Source organism: Andrographis paniculata, unplaced genomic scaffold (genome assembly GCF_009805555.1).
Source record: "Andrographis paniculata isolate CXL003 unplaced genomic scaffold, ASM980555v1 Contig49END, whole genome shotgun sequence".
NCBI classification, from domain to species: domain Eukaryota; kingdom Viridiplantae; phylum Streptophyta; class Magnoliopsida; order Lamiales; family Acanthaceae; genus Andrographis; species Andrographis paniculata.
Genome location: NW_026137583.1, coordinates 4,267,054 through 4,286,890, shown reverse-complemented (window position 1 = coordinate 4,286,890; position 19,837 = coordinate 4,267,054). Strand labels below are relative to the sequence as shown.

General features: G+C 33.1%; 2 protein-coding genes across 2 annotated transcripts; both read left to right on the top strand.

Moving 5' to 3' along the window:
• The first annotated feature begins 11,726 nt into the window (after positions 1–11,726).
• LOC127252960 (putative late blight resistance protein homolog R1B-16) lies at positions 11,727–14,315 on the top strand. Its single transcript, XM_051277345.1, has one exon. The coding sequence runs from the start codon at positions 11,727–11,729 to the stop codon at positions 14,313–14,315; it is 2,589 nt and encodes an 862-aa protein (XP_051133302.1).
• A 1,391-nt stretch (positions 14,316–15,706) lies between these two features.
• LOC127252802 (putative disease resistance RPP13-like protein 2) lies at positions 15,707–17,608 on the top strand. Its single transcript, XM_051277121.1, has 2 exons — positions 15,707–16,852; positions 17,051–17,608. Exon 1 carries the CDS (start codon positions 15,971–15,973, stop codon positions 16,787–16,789), a length of 819 nt encoding a protein of 272 aa, XP_051133078.1. The 5' UTR covers positions 15,707–15,970; the 3' UTR covers positions 16,790–16,852; positions 17,051–17,608.
• The last annotated feature ends 2,229 nt before the right edge of the window (positions 17,609–19,837 follow it).

Genomic DNA, 19,837 nt, shown 5'->3' with positions numbered 1-19,837 from the left:
TTTCTGCATCTTTACTCGCCACAGCTTCTTTATATGTCTTTGATTCATCAGAGCCAAGATCATCACCAACCGCTAGTGCATAAGCCACAGAATTCATGTCACATGTATTCACATATCCTGCAAACCTAGCTGGTTTCTGAATATTTCTCTTTCCCTTTCTTGCTGCTATGGAATCTTCAACCCCAGTACCAGCGTCATCAGCTTCCCCCTCAACCGGTTTTCCTTGAGGTTTTGACTGATCTGGTTGATCGGATTGATCAATAGTATTATCCTGCTGCTCTTCCTCTAACACAACTCTGTCAGGAGTCTCAAACTCCACCTTCTGGTTAGCACCACAATCTTTTGTACCTGCAATACTTTCACAACCTCTACTCTGATCAAGCATAGCAGATTCATCAAAGGTTACATCTCTGCTAATAAGAAATTTACCAGGATTTTTACCTTCTGTACACCACAGTCGATAATCTTTTACTTCTGTTGCATACCCTAGAAATATGCATTTTACTGCGCTCGGCTCCAGCTTACCATCATTCACATGAGCGTATGCAGGGCATCCAAATATTCTTAGATTAGAGTAATCAGAAGGTTTACCGGACCATACCTCTTGAGGAGTTTTTAAGTCAATTGCAGTTGATGGAGATCTATTAACCAGATAACTAGCAGTGTTAACTGCTTCAGCCCAGAATTGCTTAGATAAGCCAGCAAATATGCGCATACACCTAGCACGCGCCATGAAGGTTTGATTCATTCGCTCTGCAACTCAATTTTGCTGTGTGCGGTGCCTCACTATACCTTCTTTCTTGCAGAAATCATCAAATGGAGCGTTGCAGAACTCCAACCCATTATCAGTTCTTAGAGTTTTGACCTGTTTACCCGTCCGTTTTTCAACCATGGTCTTCCACTCCTTGAACTTCCCAAACACCCCATCTTTAGTTTTCAGAAAGTACAACCAGACTTTTCTCGAATAATCATCTATGAAAGTGACAAAGTAAGAACACCCGCCCTGCGATTTCACCGCAGAGGGACCCCATAGATCTGAATGAACATACTCCAGAATTTCTTTTGAAGTGTGATGACCGGTACTAAACCTCACCCTGCGTTGCTTCCCTTTTACACAAGCCTCACATAATTGAATTTTACCTATCACATCCCCACCAAATAAAGCCTGCTTGCTCAACACAGACAACCCTAGCTCATTCATGTGACCTAATCGACGGTGCCACAAATTTGTCCTGTCATCATGTTTATCCAAGGACTGGGATACCGCCGCCGTTCCCATCACTGAACTGCCCTGTAGAAAATAAATTCCATGATGCAGTTTTCCCTTCATCATTACCAGAGCACTTTTCAGGACTTTCACCCACTCACCTTCACCATGATATTTTAAACCATTTTTGGCTAAGGTGCCAAGAGAAATCAAATTCTTTCTGAGTTCAGGAACATACGAACAGTCAAATATCCTGACAGTACCGTTATGTAATTTTATCTGCACTACCCCGCTCCCTTTTATGGCTAGAACCCCATCATCACCTAACTTCACCGTTCCATTCCACTCCTTAAAAGAAGTGAGTAGATCACGAGAGAACGTCATATGGTGAGAAGCACCGGTATCCATAATCCAGGAATCAACACTACTAGCACTACACGCAGTCAGAACTTCACCAAAGTCCCCATCATCAGAACTGTCTTGTACCACAGCAGCACTGCTGCCACTGTTACTAGAATCAACTTTTGTATTTCCCTTCTTCTGTGGACAATCCCTTTTAACGTGCCATTTCTCCTTGCAAAGATAACACTTAACTTTGCTAGAGGATTTTGATTTTGAATGCGACCTCCCATTCCCGTTACCCCTCTCATGTGGTCTTCCCCTACCTGCAAACAGACCTGAACCAGAACCCTCTTCCAGAGAAACCTTTCTTTTCAATTCTTTGGACATAAGGGCATCTTTCACATCATTAACAAAAATTGTAGTTCTACCATATAACATAGTATCTACAAAATTCTCATATGAACCAGGTAGTGAACACAATAAAATTAGGGCTTGATCTTCATCATCTACTTTAACCTCAACTCCTTGAAGATCAAGAATGATACGGTTAAAGGTATCAAGATGATCCTTTACCTGAGTACTTTCGGACATCCGGAGGGTGTAAAGACGTTGCTTCTGATATAGCCTGTTCGTGAGAGAGTTGTTTTGATACTTCTCACACAGTTTATTCCATAACCCAAAAGCCGTTGTCTGATCACAACCTCCCGTAACACCTCATCAGTAACTGACAGCAAGATCGCGGAATGAGCCCTTGCCAAAGTCTCTTTATTTACCTCCTCCTTCGTGTCTTTGGGAAACTTGTCTTCTCCTTCTAACGCAGCCGCACATCCTTGTTGAACCAGAAGTGCCCTCATCTTGACCTTCCAGAGCGTGAAGTCATTCGACCCATTAAACTTCTCCAGATCAAACTTATACGAGGACATCTTCAATCAATGAGATATAGCTCTGATACCACTTGTTATGAGAAAATCAGAAAGAAAGCAAATAAAGAACACAGAGGTTTTACGTGGTTCGGTGACGGTGTGTCAACCTACGTCCATGGGCAGGAACCGGAGAGATTTTATTATACTGATTCATAGATTTACAGTATGTCATCCGACTAAGAACCATAGTTGTCTATTTATAAGTACCCCAAAACACCCTAAACCCTAAGCCTATTTGTTATTAATTAGGATAAGCCCAAAAGGAACCCTGCCAATTGAAACAACTCTTTCGCTTTTGGTTTAGGGTCGGGTAGACCACTAAATCCAAGTCACGTTTCAACACACATATTGCTCACGAAGGAGAACATGTCATGGAAAAATTTGTAGCGAAAAAAATATTAATGCGTATGGGTTGTGCAGCGATTTCTCATCATACATTGAGTTGCTTGTTAGAGTCCAAGAAGATATGAAATAATTAAAAAGGATCTCGAGATTCAAGTCTTGAGTAAAGTCGATTGCGAAATAGGAATACCAAGTTTGATCTTCCATGTGTCTTTTGTGCTTTTGGATATTGATATCAATTTGAGTTTGCTGCATCAGTGTTTTGATTTTGTTACATTTGGTAGAGTTAAATCCTGATTATTGTTTTGATGTTCTATTCTCGATCTCTTGCGGTGTGCATTTCTCGAGATTTTATACAATTCAATTTTCAATTGTTGTGATGACTTTTCCATGATAATACATGTTCCTTGTGATTAGGGGGATAAATTACCGAAAATATCGATTTACCATAATGTATCACATCGAAAATATCGAAAAAATTAGTATATCAAAATTTTTGATACGGTATCTACCTTCGGCAGAGTACTGTAAATTTTGGTACGGTATCAATATGAAATTTCAAAAAATTCAATAATACTAATAATGTTTTAATTAAATAATTTAATTATTAATATATATAATTACTTAAAAAACATAAAAAAAATAAATAAATCTACTCAACTCCGTAAATACAAACAGCCGCATAAAAAAACCCTTCTCTCTACTATTTTCCAAGCAGGATCCTCGGTCGCGGGCTTTAACCCGATACGAGGAGTGCCACACACATATGTATATATATATATGTACGTGTATGGACACTCCCTGTGTCCAGGACCAAAGATCCCTTGCGACTATTTTCCATTTCTTCCTCTTCTTTTTTTTTTTTTTTTTTTTTTTTTTTTCTTAGCTTTCAGTTCTTTTCTATCCGTTCTTCTTTCTTCAACTTTTTTGCCTCATTTTCCTTCTTCCTACTTCTTCACTTACTTCTATTATTCTTCTTCTCATTTTTGCCTTTCTTATTATTTCTACCTTGCGCGAGGAGCAGGAGGTCTTTTTTGAATTTTTTAAAATAAGTTTCGGTATAAATGGTATATATTGATTGGATAAAAAAATTTTAAAATATTAAATTTTCGATATAAATAGTATATACGGGTACCGTACCGAAAATTTCAGTATACCAAAATTCGATATATCGAATATTTTACTACGATACCGATATATATTTTTACCATACCGAACTTTTCGGTACAACATCCAATATGGTTCCAAATTTTCAGTTGATATGGTATGCCATCCCTAGTTGTTAGTATATATGTATTGAATAATTCATCCAACAAAGGAAATAACATGGCTGCAACTTTAAGATATATAATACTCCCTCCCTCCCACATACTGTGTCTGCTACACCGTAGATACGGTATTTTATGAGGGGTGTAATTAGTAGATAATTAAGAATTTATTAGTGAAAATAATTATCCTATAATATAAATAATTATAAATTAAGATTAAGATAACTAATTAGTTTAATTAAAATTAAAAAGTTTAAAATGAGATTAAAGTATGTAATTATTTTTAAAAAAAATGACATGGCATGTGGGACGGACATAAACAACAACATGGACATGGTACATGCAACTATAATAAAGAATGAGCGACAGTTACTAACGGTAATTTAAAAAGTTAAAAGTCATTTATCCATTAATAAGAAAGTAAAATTATTATTATTAAAATATATATTGACTGCTATAAATATTTTAAAAACATCTGAATGCATAGAAAGAAAGTAAAATTATTAATATTAAAATATATATTGAAAACAATATAATATTCTAAAAACATATGAATACATAAAAAAAATAAAGATAATTAACCAAAATTCTAATTGAAAAGCATATATAAATTCCAGATATTTTTTAAAAATCAAATTAAATGGTCAATTTCAAATCAAATCATCCATCAATTTCTCTATAAAAGCATTGCTCATTCCTTTCTACGCAAAAGTATTTTCTTAACTTTTGGTAATAAATTAAAAAATAATAATATTTATTAGTGAACAAAAATGTATAGAATATTTAATATTTTTGCTCTTTAATTATATATATAAATTTATTTTATATGTAATATTATATTTTAATTTAAATAAAAATTAAAGATATTTTGATATTAATATATAATTATTTTTATAAAAGAAAATATATTATCAACCTAAATTTCTATATTGAACTTCTGAGAGAGTAAAATTGATATAGAAAAGTGTTTAGATTATGGAATAAGAATATAATATAAAAGTAATAAAAAATTAAAATTAAAATAAAAATTAAATGTTATTTTTATTTTTTAAAATCGGTAATTTGCGGATAGGTCAAACGATTGAAAAGATTTTCTGATAACCACATTTCCATTTCATCCAGAGGTATTTGGATTTCATTATTATAGGTATTAAATGGTTCTTTAATTTTTTTTTTAAAAAAATGTACCGAACAGGTCAACAATTGGAAAAATTTTCGATAACCACATTTCCATGTCATCCATATCCCGAAGTATTTGGACCTGATTTGAATTAGATGACCTCTAGAACTCGCTCACAATTATGTAATATATTTAAGAGCGATGTGAATTTATATCTCGGATCTTTTTAATTTATCGAACAAACTTCGTACATAAAAATTATACAAATTGGAAACAATTTAATCAAATAAATCCAAAACAACTTGAGACCAAATCTAAAATAAAAATCGAAATAAACTCATTAATCAAAGCAAAGGCATTCAAGGTATAATTTGAAATTAAAGCAAACATCATAACTTTAATTCAATTAAAGGAAACAAGCTTCCCTGCTTCTTGTCTCTGTAATTGCACAGACACGAAAGAAATAAACTCATTCTAGATTCAGTCCCAAATCGAAAAATTTCCGGTCCATCGCTGTCGGTGACATCCTGCGGCAGGAGGCTTCGATTTGTGATGCCCGCGGTAAAAGTTAAAATTATATAAATATCTAATAGAAAAATAAAAGATTATCTCTCAAAAGACACATGTAAAATAAAATATAGTAACAATCTACATTATACTATAAGTGTAATATAAATTGGCGATCTATATTTGATATGATTAACCATTCCAATTAAACTTATTGATTTGTTAAAATAATGAAACTTCTGTTTATTTTGTTTGCTAATTACTTTGCTATTTAACAACTCTTGTTAAATTATAGGAACCACTTAATTTAAATTTAAATTGTAACATGTGACTTCTTTTGCAATTTCCCAGAAGTGTATATATATATATATATATATTTATGTTTCAGACTATTGAAAATATTTTTAAAGTGCATCAAATCAATTAAATGCGGTTTACGGGTTATTTTAGGGCACAAGATCAAAATAACGGGCGCTTAAATATATTTTTAAATTAATATAACTATAAAATTAGTTTATTAATTTTTTATATTTAAATTTAATAATAAAATTATTATTATTATTTATATATATATGTTAAAGGATAAAGATATCAAGAGTATTAATTCAATATTTTTAGTTAAAGTGTTTCTATATCATGTACGACACTACAATAAATTATCAATTTTGTAACTAGATTTTTTTGTTTTTAAATTCACTTTTTCCGTTACTAATTATATTAGTGACGGAATTATAGATGGAATTATCATTAGCTACGTGAACTTTAGGAACGAAATTCCGTTACAAATATACTATTTTTTTGTAGTGTGAGAAGCGTGTGTCGGTAGTATAAAAAAATATTTTATAATGAATTATTAAATTTTTATAAATTGATAGAATATGAATTATATATATTGTGTAAATATATTCCTTCGGATGTCCGGGTCACTGTAGACACCGGATTTAAGATAAGTATAATTAGTAGACAATTAAAATATATTAGTGAAAAAATTATTCTATAATATAAATAATTATATATTAAGGTTAAATAACTAATTAGTTTAACTAAAATTAAAAATAAAAATAAATTAAAAATTTTAAAATGAAATTAAAGTATATAATAATTATTTTACAGAAAATGAAAGTGACATAGAACGTGGACGAACATAAATGACAATATGGACATCCTATGTGGGAAGGAGGGAGTATATTTTTTTAGAATATTTATCACAAAATATGTAAAACATAAAAATATTATTGGATCTAGACAGTTAAATAGTTTTGTTTTATGTTGTATTTTTTTATTTTTAAAATAATAAAAAATTAAAATAAAAAATATTACTAAGTAAAAAAATTGTATTTGCTTAGTATCTCAAGAATATTTGATATTCCATTATGTCCCATTTTTACTATAATAATCACTTAGTTTTTTTTATTACCTTTTAGAAGAAATACCATTATTCACTATTTATTACATTTTCAAGAATTGACTATCTTCAACAAAATAAAAAAAAATAAATTAAATATTATTAACAAATTTTTGAAATATTAAAATTTAACAAAAATTATCTAATATATATGTTGATTTATTCAAATAATTTCAAATTTTAAAAGTAAATTATATGTTTCAATATATTGAAATTTATATAGATTAAAATTTAAAAATTTAATATAATATTATATAAAAATATTACTTCATCCGTCATGCAAATCTGTGCTCATTTGACCGGGTACGAGAATTAATAAAAATGAGTAATAATTGTTATTTTTTCTTTTATAGTAAAAAAATTACAAAAATGTAATAATTTTTTACTTAAAAGGAAAACAAGAATGGTTTTTATGACAACCCAAAAGGAAAGTTATTATAGATTTGAATGACGGATGGAGTATTAGACAATAAAAATATATAGAAATATATATAAATAAAAAATTTATATATATTATGTAATAAAAATATATAAAAATAAATAAATTAGTATGAATCCTATAAAATAATAAAAGTAATATATTGAAGGTGATTACTATAAATATTGTAATTTAAATATTAAGTTAGATATGACGTGGACGACAGATTTAAAAGAAATACCGAAACAGAGGTAATGTCTGTGTGTTGGTCTTATAAATCTCTTCCAAATTAGCAAAGCACGTGGCAAAAGTTCCACCTCAGCAAGCAGCTAGCATGGACAACAGACAAATCAATTGGCCATTTGATGATCGTCGATGCAACAAACAAAATAGTGTTCGATAAAAAGTTAGCATAATGAATTATGCTCTCTTTTAATTGAAAAATTGCTCTAGTTTTTTAATATAATTTTAACTTATTCAATAACTAAATTAAAGTGTTCGATAAAAAGTTTTTTGAAAACATTTATTGAAAGCTAAAAACTATTGACTTTTAAAAAACTGTTTGTTTGAAGATTGAATTTTAAATATATTGTTCATTTCAATTTTTTCTCCCAAAAATATCAAATCAAACATCTATTTTTTATTTTTTATATTATACTAAAATTAATTTTACATTCAAAACGTTACATCAACACCTATTTATATCACATCATACAACTATTCAAATTCAAAATTTTACTATTCAAATCCTAACTCAAAATCCAAACCCTCAAACAAACACATGACTTCTGTTCTGTTGGTGGACTCGACTTAATGTCTACTGTACAATTATGTACAAATTTAAAATTTAAAATCCAAACCCTACTAACCTACAGGGTAGGCTGAAGATAGCTGGTTGATTTTATCTGTAATCCTTCAAATCTATTCGGCAACAACGGATTCACGTGATTAAAGATACAGGCTGGTAGGTGATACGTGAGGCAATATATACACAACTTTAATAATATAAAATATTTATATTTTTTAAGCATCACATCAAACTTTCATTTCAACAATGTCAAAATTAATTTTCAATTATATCTAAATATCATTTAATTCAAATTATCACATTAGTATATCATCTCTCTCAATAAAATAATAACTTCTTTCAAACATAATCATTACAAAATTCAATCTCCCCAACAAACACAACTTACAAATTCGTACTTTAAAATCATAAAAATCCAATTCTAAAATCCAATCCCCCAAACAAACACACTCTACTCTAATTTTTTTTGTTCCATTAAACCCTAGGACTTCTCATTCATATAATAGAAAATAATGTCCCGTAAGAGATGACCTGGTGGTATAAGGATTGAACTTGTGACCGTGATATTTCACGCAGAGAATGACTCATAAAAAATTAAGGATGCATTTAGTGATGACAATGAAAATTGATTATTTTGCTATAGAATTTAACTGAGAGAAATGTAACAAAAAAAATAATAATTATCTTTATATATATATAAAACATACAAAATTAATAATTTAAAATACACTAGTAAATATTCCAAAAGAAAAATCTGTCATAAGATTCTATGTAAAATACTCCGATTGCAATGACTGGGACGAAAATAGAAGACCTTAGAAAACACCTCCACAGATTTAGATCGCTACATATTAAAATATTTAATAATATATACACAACTTTAATAATATAAAATATTTATATTTTTTTAAGCATCACATCAAACTTTCATTTCAACAATTTCAAAATTAATTTTCAATTATATCTAAATATTATTTAATTCAAACTATCACATCAACATATCATCTCTCTCAATAAAATAATAACTTCTTTCAAACATAATCATTACAAAATTCAATCCCCCGAACAAACACAACTTACAAATTCGTACTTTAAAATCCTAAAAATCCAATTCTAAAATCCAATCCCCCAAACAAACACACCCTACTCTAATTTTTTTGTTCCGTTAAACCCTAGGACTTCTCATTCATATAATAGAAAATAATGTCCCGTAAGAGATGACCTGGTGGTATAATGATTGAACTTGTGACCGTGATATTTCACGCAGAGAATGACTCATAAAAAAATTAAGGATGCATTTAGTGATGACAATGAAAATTGATTATTTTGCTATAGAATTTAACTGAGAGAAATGTAACAAAAAAAAAAATAATTATCTTTCTATATATATAAAAAATACAAATTAATAATTTAAAATAAAGTAGTAAATATTCCAAAAGAAAAATATGTCATTAGATTCTATGTAAAATACTCCGATTGCAATGACTGGGACGAAAATGGAAGACCTTAGAAAACACCTCCACAGATTTAGATCGCTACATATTAAAATATTTAATAATATATACACAACTTTAATAATATAAAATATTTATATTTTTTTAAGCATCACATCAAACTTTCATTTCTAACAATTTCAAAATTAATTTTCAATTATATCTAAATATCATTTAATTCAAACTATAACATCAGCATATCATCTCTCTCAATAAAATAATAACTTTTTTCAAACATAATCATTACAAAATTCAATCCCCCGAACAAACACAACTTACAAATTCGTACTTTAAAATCCTAAAAATCCAATTCTAAAATCCAATCCCCCAAACAAACACACTCTACTCTAATTTTTTTGTTCCATTAAATCCTAGGACTTCTCATTCATATAATAGAAAATAATGTCCGGTAAGAGATGACCTGGCGGTATAGGGATTGAACTTGTGACCGTGATATTTCACGCAGAGAATGACTCATGAAAAATTAAGGATGCATTTAGTGATAACAATGAAAATTGATTATTTTACTATAGAATTTAACTGAGAGAAATGTAACAAAAAAATAATAATTATCTTTCTATATATATAAAAAATACAAATTAATAATTTAAAATAAAGTAGTAAATATTCCAAAAGAAAAATCTGTCATAAGATTCTATGTAAAATATTCCGATTGTAATGACTGGGACGAAAATGGAAGACTTTGGAAAACACCTCCACAAATTTACATCGCTACAAACACACACGTACCGACAATGACTATATAGCCGAGCTGCTCTGAACCTGATCATCCTCTCCGGTTGGAATTCCTTTAAGTTTCAGTCACCGTTGAACTCTCTGACGGATTTTTATGTCAACAACCTATTCAAACTGACGAGAATCGATATGGATAAGGATGATAGCTTTACTCCATTTTTTTTCTCTTTCTAAAATATGTCATCAAACTCGCTCATCACCAATCTTCAACTCTATCCGGTTGATTAAGTTACTCACATTCATGAAATAAAAATTTCATATTAATTTTCTTTTGCACCGAAATAAAGTATTTGTTGCACATATTAAGACACGATTTGCCTATATACCAAAATAACTTAGGTAAATTTTTATATACAAGAAAATAAATATATAAATTGATGTGGAATCAAGAATTTGAAGAAACTTTTTTTTTTCCTCACATATATTCAATAGGAGATAATTAAAATGAAAGAATAATGAATAAATTCTTTGTAACTTTAAAATATTCTCTCATTCCCGTTGAAAGATTGCCATTTTCCATTTTCGTTCGTCCCAAAATAAGGTTACTATTTTCTAATTTAGTAATTATACCTAACATAATAAATAGCCTTCTAACCTACGTTATATTACACAGATGCTATTACTTTTATATTACACAATACTAATAGGGTATTTTCGTCATTTTCACTACAATCCATTATAATACTAATATTAAAAAAATGTACATGCAAAAAGCAAACGCCACTCTTATTCCGGGACTGTGGGATAATTAGAGAATTATTTCCCTAACCAAACCTCCAGAAGAGTATACTACAAACAACACCCCATAATAATTATAATAATACAAAATAAAATAAAATAAAATAAAAAAGGTTGGAATTGTCTATTTGCCGGCAGTCAGCTGCCAACCAGGCAAAGTTATCGACATTAGAATATTAACTCATCCCCTGGTTGCTTCCAAATTGGCAGTTTTGTAAGAATAATCGAATAGTCTAGTCGTTTATAATTAATAATGTTATTTTAAGAAGGCGAATCCGATGTTGATATTCGATCACAATAATCTGCTAGTGTGTACTTGTTTTACATAATTTGATCTCATCTCTATTTTCATGTCTAAATTTTTTTTGAAACTTTTTAGGATGCAATAAGAGATTAAGGATGTCTGCTTATGCAGCTGTTCTTTCTCTTATTCATGCTGTGAGGCGAATCCAGAATCTTACAAGCAAAAGCATCTATCACAGCTGGTCTGTCGATGATCTAGCGAAAATGGGGTATTCCATGCTTGATTTTCTGAAAAAGTATTCCTATGGAGATGATCAAGAAGGACGAAATATGGAGAGACTAATTGCAGAAGTTGCTCATGAAGCAGAAGATGCGATTGAAAATTGTGTGGCTGATGAAATCTTTAATAGGTTGAGAAATGAGCATCGACACATTCAGTTGCTCAAAGCAGTCGAAGAAAACATGAAATCCATATTGGAAATGGTTATGAGGATTCAAGGATTCGAGAAAGTCGAAGATAAGCACCTTCCATCATCCAGGTCGATCGATCAGCAGCTGCCCGAAGACTCTGTTTTACGTGAAATCCTCGATTTGCTAATCAAAGGACAATCTTCGCGCGAAATTATTACAATATATGGCATTGGCGGCATTGGTAAGACCACATTGGCTCGATCCGTTTATGAAAATTATTCTGTTGTACGCCACTTCGTCACCAGGATATGGATCCCTTTGTCCCAAGAATGCACTCTTTTAGATGTTCTTTTACGAATTTTTAGCTCTCGAAAAGTACTAGACAAATGTGATTGTTTAGTAACCGCGAGCGAAATAGGAGAACGCCTGAGCAAAATTTTATATGGTCGGCGATACCTAATTATATTAGATGGAATGGCGAGTTTGGAAATTTGGGATGGCCTAAAACATTTCTTTCCCGATGACAAAAACATGAGTCGAATCATTGTAACTACTCGTCTCTCAAATGTGGCTACATATGTGAGCTCTTGTAGGCTTGAGATGAAGTTTCTTGACAAAGATAAGAGTTGGGAATTGTTTCGTAAAACTTCTTTCGGACAAAAGAGTTGTCCTCGTGAACTTGAGAATATAGCAAAGGAAATCGCTCGAAGATGCAAAGGGCATCCTCTCTCGATCGTTGTTATTGGAGGCCTTCTAAAAAAACTACATTCGACTAAAAAATGTTGCGAGGATGTCGCAAGAGACATGGACTCAGTTTTGCATTCAGAAGATTACGAAGAATGGTGTTTAAACATATTATCATTGAGCTACAAATACTTGCCCGAACATTTAAAGCCATGCTTTCTTTATATGGGAATTTTTCCTGAAAACCATGAGATTCGGGTTTCACAACTCATCAATCTTTGGATTGCGGAAGGTTTTGTCCGACCAGTTCATAATAACAAAAGTTTCGAAGAGGTCGGTCTCGATTATTTAAAGGAACTCGTCGATAGTAATCTAGTTTTAATTCCGAGGTGGGGGCGAACCGGGGATTTTAAAACATGCTATCTTCATGATTGTATACGAAACTTCTGTTTATCAATTGCACAAGAAGAGAAGTTCTTTCACATGTTAAGGAAAAATGACATTATTCCGAAAGGCTTCCATGACGAACTTCGGGTTGTTTTTAATGAAAAGCATCATCCTCAAGAACTTGGTGTCATCTTATATCCATTACAGTGTCGTACGCTAATATGCAATGGCGCGGATCTGCCGCAGTTAAAGGATACATCTTTTCGTGTATTGGATGCAGTCGATATAAATTCTTTTGAAGGTATCTTTCGACATGTCGACTTGAGGTATATTGGGTGTAGGTCATCTTCTTTGAGCAGAGTTCCTTCAACCATTTCAAACCTGTCGAGTTTGCAGACTATAATTTGCCGCAACAGATGTTTGGTATCAGCTCCAGTCGAAATTTGGAATATGAAAAATCTCAGACATGTCGAATTTACGAAGATTTCTCTTCCTGATCCACCTTCATCCATGGCGACGCCAGATGATCAGACCTTGGCACACCTACATACTTTTACGACTATAGTAAATTTCACGTGCTCGTCTGAAGCCCTCTGGAGGATGCGATTTGTCAAGAAACTAAAAATCAAGTATGATAGGACAGTGGCAGATAATTTTCTTGATAATCTTGGTCGTTTTTTCATGCTCGAATTGCTGAAAGTGTGCATTGAGGCAGAGACAACTACCATCTTGCTGCGTAGCTTCACTTATATAATCTCACTGAAGAAGCTGACTTTAGACAACATTGAGCTTTGCTGGAATGATTTGGAAATGTTCATCTCTTTGCCAAAACTCGAAGATTTTAAACTTAACGGCAATGTTTCAGGACAGGTGTGGTCTCTTATTTCGATTCCATTAGAATTCAGGTCTCTGAAATCTTTGAGAATTGGTGGATCAACTGATCTTGCTTTCTGGGAAGTCGACAATTCTTGTTTTCCTGTTCTGGAAATCGTCGATCTTGGTGATGTGCCACACTTGACTTGGATCCCTTTCCAAATAGGAGACATTGAAACTCTAAGAGAGATTCAATTCCGTGGCAGCATTGACACCACAGCCATTTCTGCACTGGAAATATTGCTGGAGCGGGAGAATCGTGGGATTGAAGGACTTCATGTTCGAGTCACCTTCGCGGATCAAGTGGAAAATCGACGCTTCTGGAAAAGGGTGGAATCGTCGAAATTACGATGGAGTAGCAATTTTATTGTGGAGGCTGGTAAGTTGTGAACTTTTCCTCCTCATGAGTTACGATGTATATTTATTTTCGATTTTGTGTGCTCTTTGTTTTGTATTTTGGTTTCGATTCTCAATTTAGTTCACTTACTTTTAAGCTATTTATTACTTAATTTATCATCTTCCATAGTATTGGAAAAAAATGAGAGGTGGGCTAGAGCACCTACACGTTATAGGCCAACTCCTTCGAGTTTAATGGCAATAGAAATAAGAAACCTCAAGGAGTTTGCATTTCAAAAAATACTTGTTCCGTAGTCATAACCCTCATGTGTGTCATAGATATTTTGTCTATGGCTGGCAAAAATTAATCAGAAAACAAATAACACACAAGATTTGTTAACACACAAAGATGTCCACTAAACCTATCATCGGGAATATAAAGGACTCAACTACTGAACAAACAAGGATTCAAAGATATATCTCCTACAGTCTTTTTTACATTGCAATATACCATAAAGTAGCAATAGTGTTTGACTAACTAACATTGAGGTATTAAATATGCCATCACAGACCTGCAATATTGTTTTATTTTATTTGAACATTCTCAAATATTTGATAATTCATATCCAAATAAAACCTATCCAAAAAGGCACCAACAAACCATACACAGAAGGTCTTTAGCAACCGTCTACAGCATATTCCACTTTTGCATAGTTATGATACCCTGAAATGTTAGTGTAACATGCGTTAAAACAAGAACTGGTACTTTAGTAACACATAGATTACTGTAGTTTTTAGATAGATCAACCACCTATCCTTGGCACTTAGTTTTTAGGAAGTATCCTTGGTTGTAGGCACCCTCCAACAAAATACAAATATTGAAATCGAAATTCCAGAAAGATTCCATTTAACGATGACATGTGAAAGACCCACAATTGACATTGTCATCGTTATTAAATTATTATTCAATCACAACTGGCAAGATCAGAATAGCACAAACACCCAATTCTTGATTTTTTGTACGCAGCAAAATCAGCTTGTGTAAATTCAATCGTTTCAACTCTACTTTCACGTACGCCTTAATTCTTCTTCAGATGGCTGCTTATGCAACTGTTGTTTCTCTTATTCATGCCGTGAGGTGGATGCAGAATTGTAATAGCCAGGCAATGTTTTATAGGGAGCAAGTTGGTTGATCGTCTAGGAGAAATGGGTTATTTGCACGATTTTCCCAAAATGTATTCTCATGGAGATAGTCATATTTTGGAGAGAAACACTGCAGATATAGCTCACGAAGCAGAATATATCGTTGACAAATTGGTAGCAGAAGAAACTGTTTATAGGTGGACCACTGGGCACCTATCATTAATTGAGTTGCTCCCTACAAACTACAAACCTAAAGAATTGTTTAGCAAAAGAAATAAATACGAGGAAAATTACCACTTTAAGCAGGGCATGTGAAAGCTCACAATTGTCATTGTCATTTTCATCCTATATGATTCATTATTGTTCAGCCCCAACTTGCAACTGGAAACTACTAAGAAGCACACAGCCACAAAGACCAGATCAGTTCCAATTCCAATTCCAATTCCAATTCTTTATTTTTACTTTCTTTCACACGCATCACAATCTGCTTGTGTATATTCGTTCAATTCATTTGCTTTAATCTATCTCTACTTTCAGGCTAATTAAATCCATCGGAAACTTTTACGATGGCTGCTTATGCAGCTGTTCTTTCTCTCATCCACGCCGTGAGGCGGAGCCAGATTGCTACTAGCCACGCAAAGTTTTACAGGGACCAAGTCGACCATATAGGGGAAATGGGTTTTTTGCTGCATCATTTTCTGAAATCCTATTCTGATCATGGAGAAGATAATCAACGTCACTTGGAGTTGGAGAGAAACATTGCAGATATTGCTCCCAAAGCAGAAGATATCATCGACAATTTGGTAATGGAGGAAACTGTTTTTTGGTGGAGCAGGGATTGCCTGTCATACTTTGAGTCGCTTCTTAGAGTCCAGGAAGATATGAAAATTTTAATTGAAAAGGATCTGGAGATTCAAGTCCGGAGCAGAGTTCAACCTCGGTGGCTGCCTTCATATCAGAAACTACGCCAACACTCTCTGCCAGATGCTTGCAAGAGACCAATTGTGGGACTTGAGATGGAACAAAATTATATCCTCGAAAGCCTTACCAGAGGACAATCTTCACTTCAGGTCCTTCCAATCATTGGGGTGAGCGGAACCGGTAAGAACACATTGGCTCGATCTATCTATGAAAGTGATAATGTTTTGCATGAGTTTGACATCAGAATTTGGATCACAATGCTCCGAGAATGCACTGTCCGAGATCTTCTCCTGCAGATTCCTCTTTGTAAACACCTGCAGGACCATACCAGCAGTTTACTAACTGCGAGCCATTTGGGAGAAATCCTTCACAAATATTTATTTGATAAGAGATATCTAATTGTATTAGATGACATAAGTTGGGAAATTTGGAATGACATAAGGATTTTCTTTCCGGATTGTTGAGGACTCCCGTTTGCGGGATATGTAACTAATGGCTTAGTTTCCCTAACAAGTTCGAGCTTTTAGGTGAGACGGTCATTAGCTTCCGACATGGTATCAGAGCCTAGGTTAGGTCTCGAGTTCGAGTCCCGCCCGTCCCCATTTGTGGCACTTGCATGTGCAAGTTTCGCAGACCCACTTGCACCTGAGGGGGCGTGTTGAGGACTCCCGTTTGCGGGATATGTAACTAATGGCTTAGTTTCCCTAACAAGTTCGAGCTTTTAGGTGAGACGGTCATTAGCTTCCGACACGGATTTTAGAAATATGAGTCGAATCATTGTAACAGCTAAGGTGTTAGCTTCCTCTCTCGATCCTTCTCATTGGGGGACTTTTAAAAAAATTACTTTCAATGCTCGATTTTCCTGAAAGAGATGGAATTTATGTCTTTCAACTCATAGATCGTTGGGTTGCTCAGGATTTTGTAGAATCAGACAATAATAACAAAAGTTTGGAAGAGATTGGTGACTATTATTTTGATGATCTTGTTGAGAGGAATCTCGTTATGGTCCATAGTTTGGGATTAACCGGAAAAAGTAGAAAATGCTATCTTCATGATTCTACACGAGACATGCTTAAGGAATGCTCCGGAAAAGAAGCTCTTTTACATTTTAAGAAATCGCTGCATTCTACAAGGCTTCCATTATGAGAGCATCGCTTTGTTTTTAAAGAGAAGCATTTTTTCTCAAGAATTTGATGATGTCTTATGTCCGTTACGAAATACTTTCTCGGTCCCGCTTACTCTATCTTCATTTTTATTTTGGTCCGTCCCACTTATTGTTCATTTTTTTTTAATAAAATAATTACACTTTAATTTTATTTTAATTTTTAGTTATCTTAATCTTAATATATAATTATTTTTATTATATAATAATTATTTTCACTAATACATTATTAATTCAAATTATTGAGTTTCTAACTATAATAATGTCAAATTCTTATAGATAAGTGGTGATTAGCTTGACAGAGATTTTGTCTTCGATCCGAATGGGTGCGTGTGTGGTTGAGTTGGGGTGCATGCATTTGTATAATGGCTAATACAATTTAATTTTTTTTATTGTTAATTATATTAATGATGAGAGACTGATGTACAATTTATATAAAATATTACTTTAATTAAAAAATAATTAAATAAACAGGTGTCATTACGAGTGGTGCATGCCATTTGTTATGTATGAGAATCTAATTTCTTCACAAGAGTTGAACACGATCGAAAACAAAATCCTCTGTTCTTCCATCATTCTGCGATCTAATTTCGTCGAGAACACCTTTCTCAGCAATGGCGCAATTCCGATTATTCGAAAAAGACAACGAGTCGAACCGACTCATTTACGCCTCTCAAGGGCAAAGAGATAAACACCACCAAAGGAAATTTGTCCGTGGACAACAAAAAATGAGAGGTGATGGGACTCGAACTCGAAACCTATGGGCAGCTGCAGCTGGGATAGGGGGCACACAACCACCATCATCCATGATGATCAGAAACAAATAATAGGCCAAAATAACTCGTTTAAACTACGAAAGTGATCGAATTCCGGGCACGGGTAATGATGACAGGAAGCATTTCTTGTTGAGAGAATATCAACTCTCTATCCTCTATGAAATCGAATGTGTCCGAGACGACTGCCACGATTATGCATTTTGTATAGTGATTAAGAGAGACAGCTCAGTCAAGTTTATTGATCCTCCGATGAGGAGCAAAATTAATGTACAGAAGTATTTGTATCTGATTCGGAAAGCAAATTCGATGCGACTAACCGAAAAAAGAAATCATCCTGTGTCTTCTGAACAAGGTGAGTAAATATCAGCTGTCATTCCCAATCAGGTTCGATCCTGTCATTCCCACCCTCGACATTTTCGGTGAGATAGAGCCGTGGGATACCTTCAGATGCTATGACGATTATCGAGAAGTCTTTTTCTTAACTAAGCTCAAGAAAAGTTCTGGCAGAACTTTCCGCGGCTGCGGCACTCACGGGAGATGGATTGGGAATGTTAGAATCGACCCAATCTTTCATAAGAGGAAAAGTGTGTTAATAGGGCGTGCAAAGATGTTCTTACACAGCTACAGGGAAGAAGCTGATTTCGATACTAATGATAGAGGGAAGCTATGCTATTATTACATGAGAGAATATTCCCTGGACGAGAGGTTCGAAGATTCTGTGAGAGACGATTGCGAAGATTGTGTACTGTGGTGAAGAAGATGCACCCATCTCTGAAGATCCATGGAATCCCAACAACTGGTTGATGACAATAAAGTGATGACTGGCAAAACCATGTATACATTGATGGAGGTTGCGGATGCAGAATGACCGTCTCACCTAAAATTTTGAACTGTTAAAGAAATACAGTCATTAACTATTTATCGGCAAATGGAGTCCCCAACAGAGGTGATGAAGATGTATTGAATCTTGGAACAAATGGGGATGAATTTGAATTTACAAGAGTTCTTGATCTTGGTGTAACAATGTGTTCTTGTGCAAGATTTTGATCTTCTGTAATCATGCTTATGCAGTTGTTTTGTTGATGCATAATCCTCTTTTACAAATGAAGAACACATATTGTAGATGTTGTCGTGCTAAGATTTGGATCTAATTGCTCAACATATCGAAGATCAATTCGAATTTAAGCTTATTCACTCAATGTGTAAATCAACAACCATGCATGAACAAACTTGTTTGGATGGACTTGTGATCACAACGTCGTCATAAGTTCAAATCTTGCCTATCTCGATCAAGTCTGTTATACAAAACTTGCCATTCTGATCTACAGACTATTGCAAATTACATCAAACAATATGTATTAGAATCAGAACATATTGTGAATAATGTGAATCGGTTCAAAACTTAAAATGATCATTTAATATGGTATTAGAATCGGAATATATTGTCGTCGAATATCCACCGCCCTACCTTCATCACGATCCATCATCTGCAAGATTCACAAGCTTAACTCATTTTATAAATTTTACACATTATTGAAATAGTTTTATCTCATTTTTAAAATTACGGCTAGACA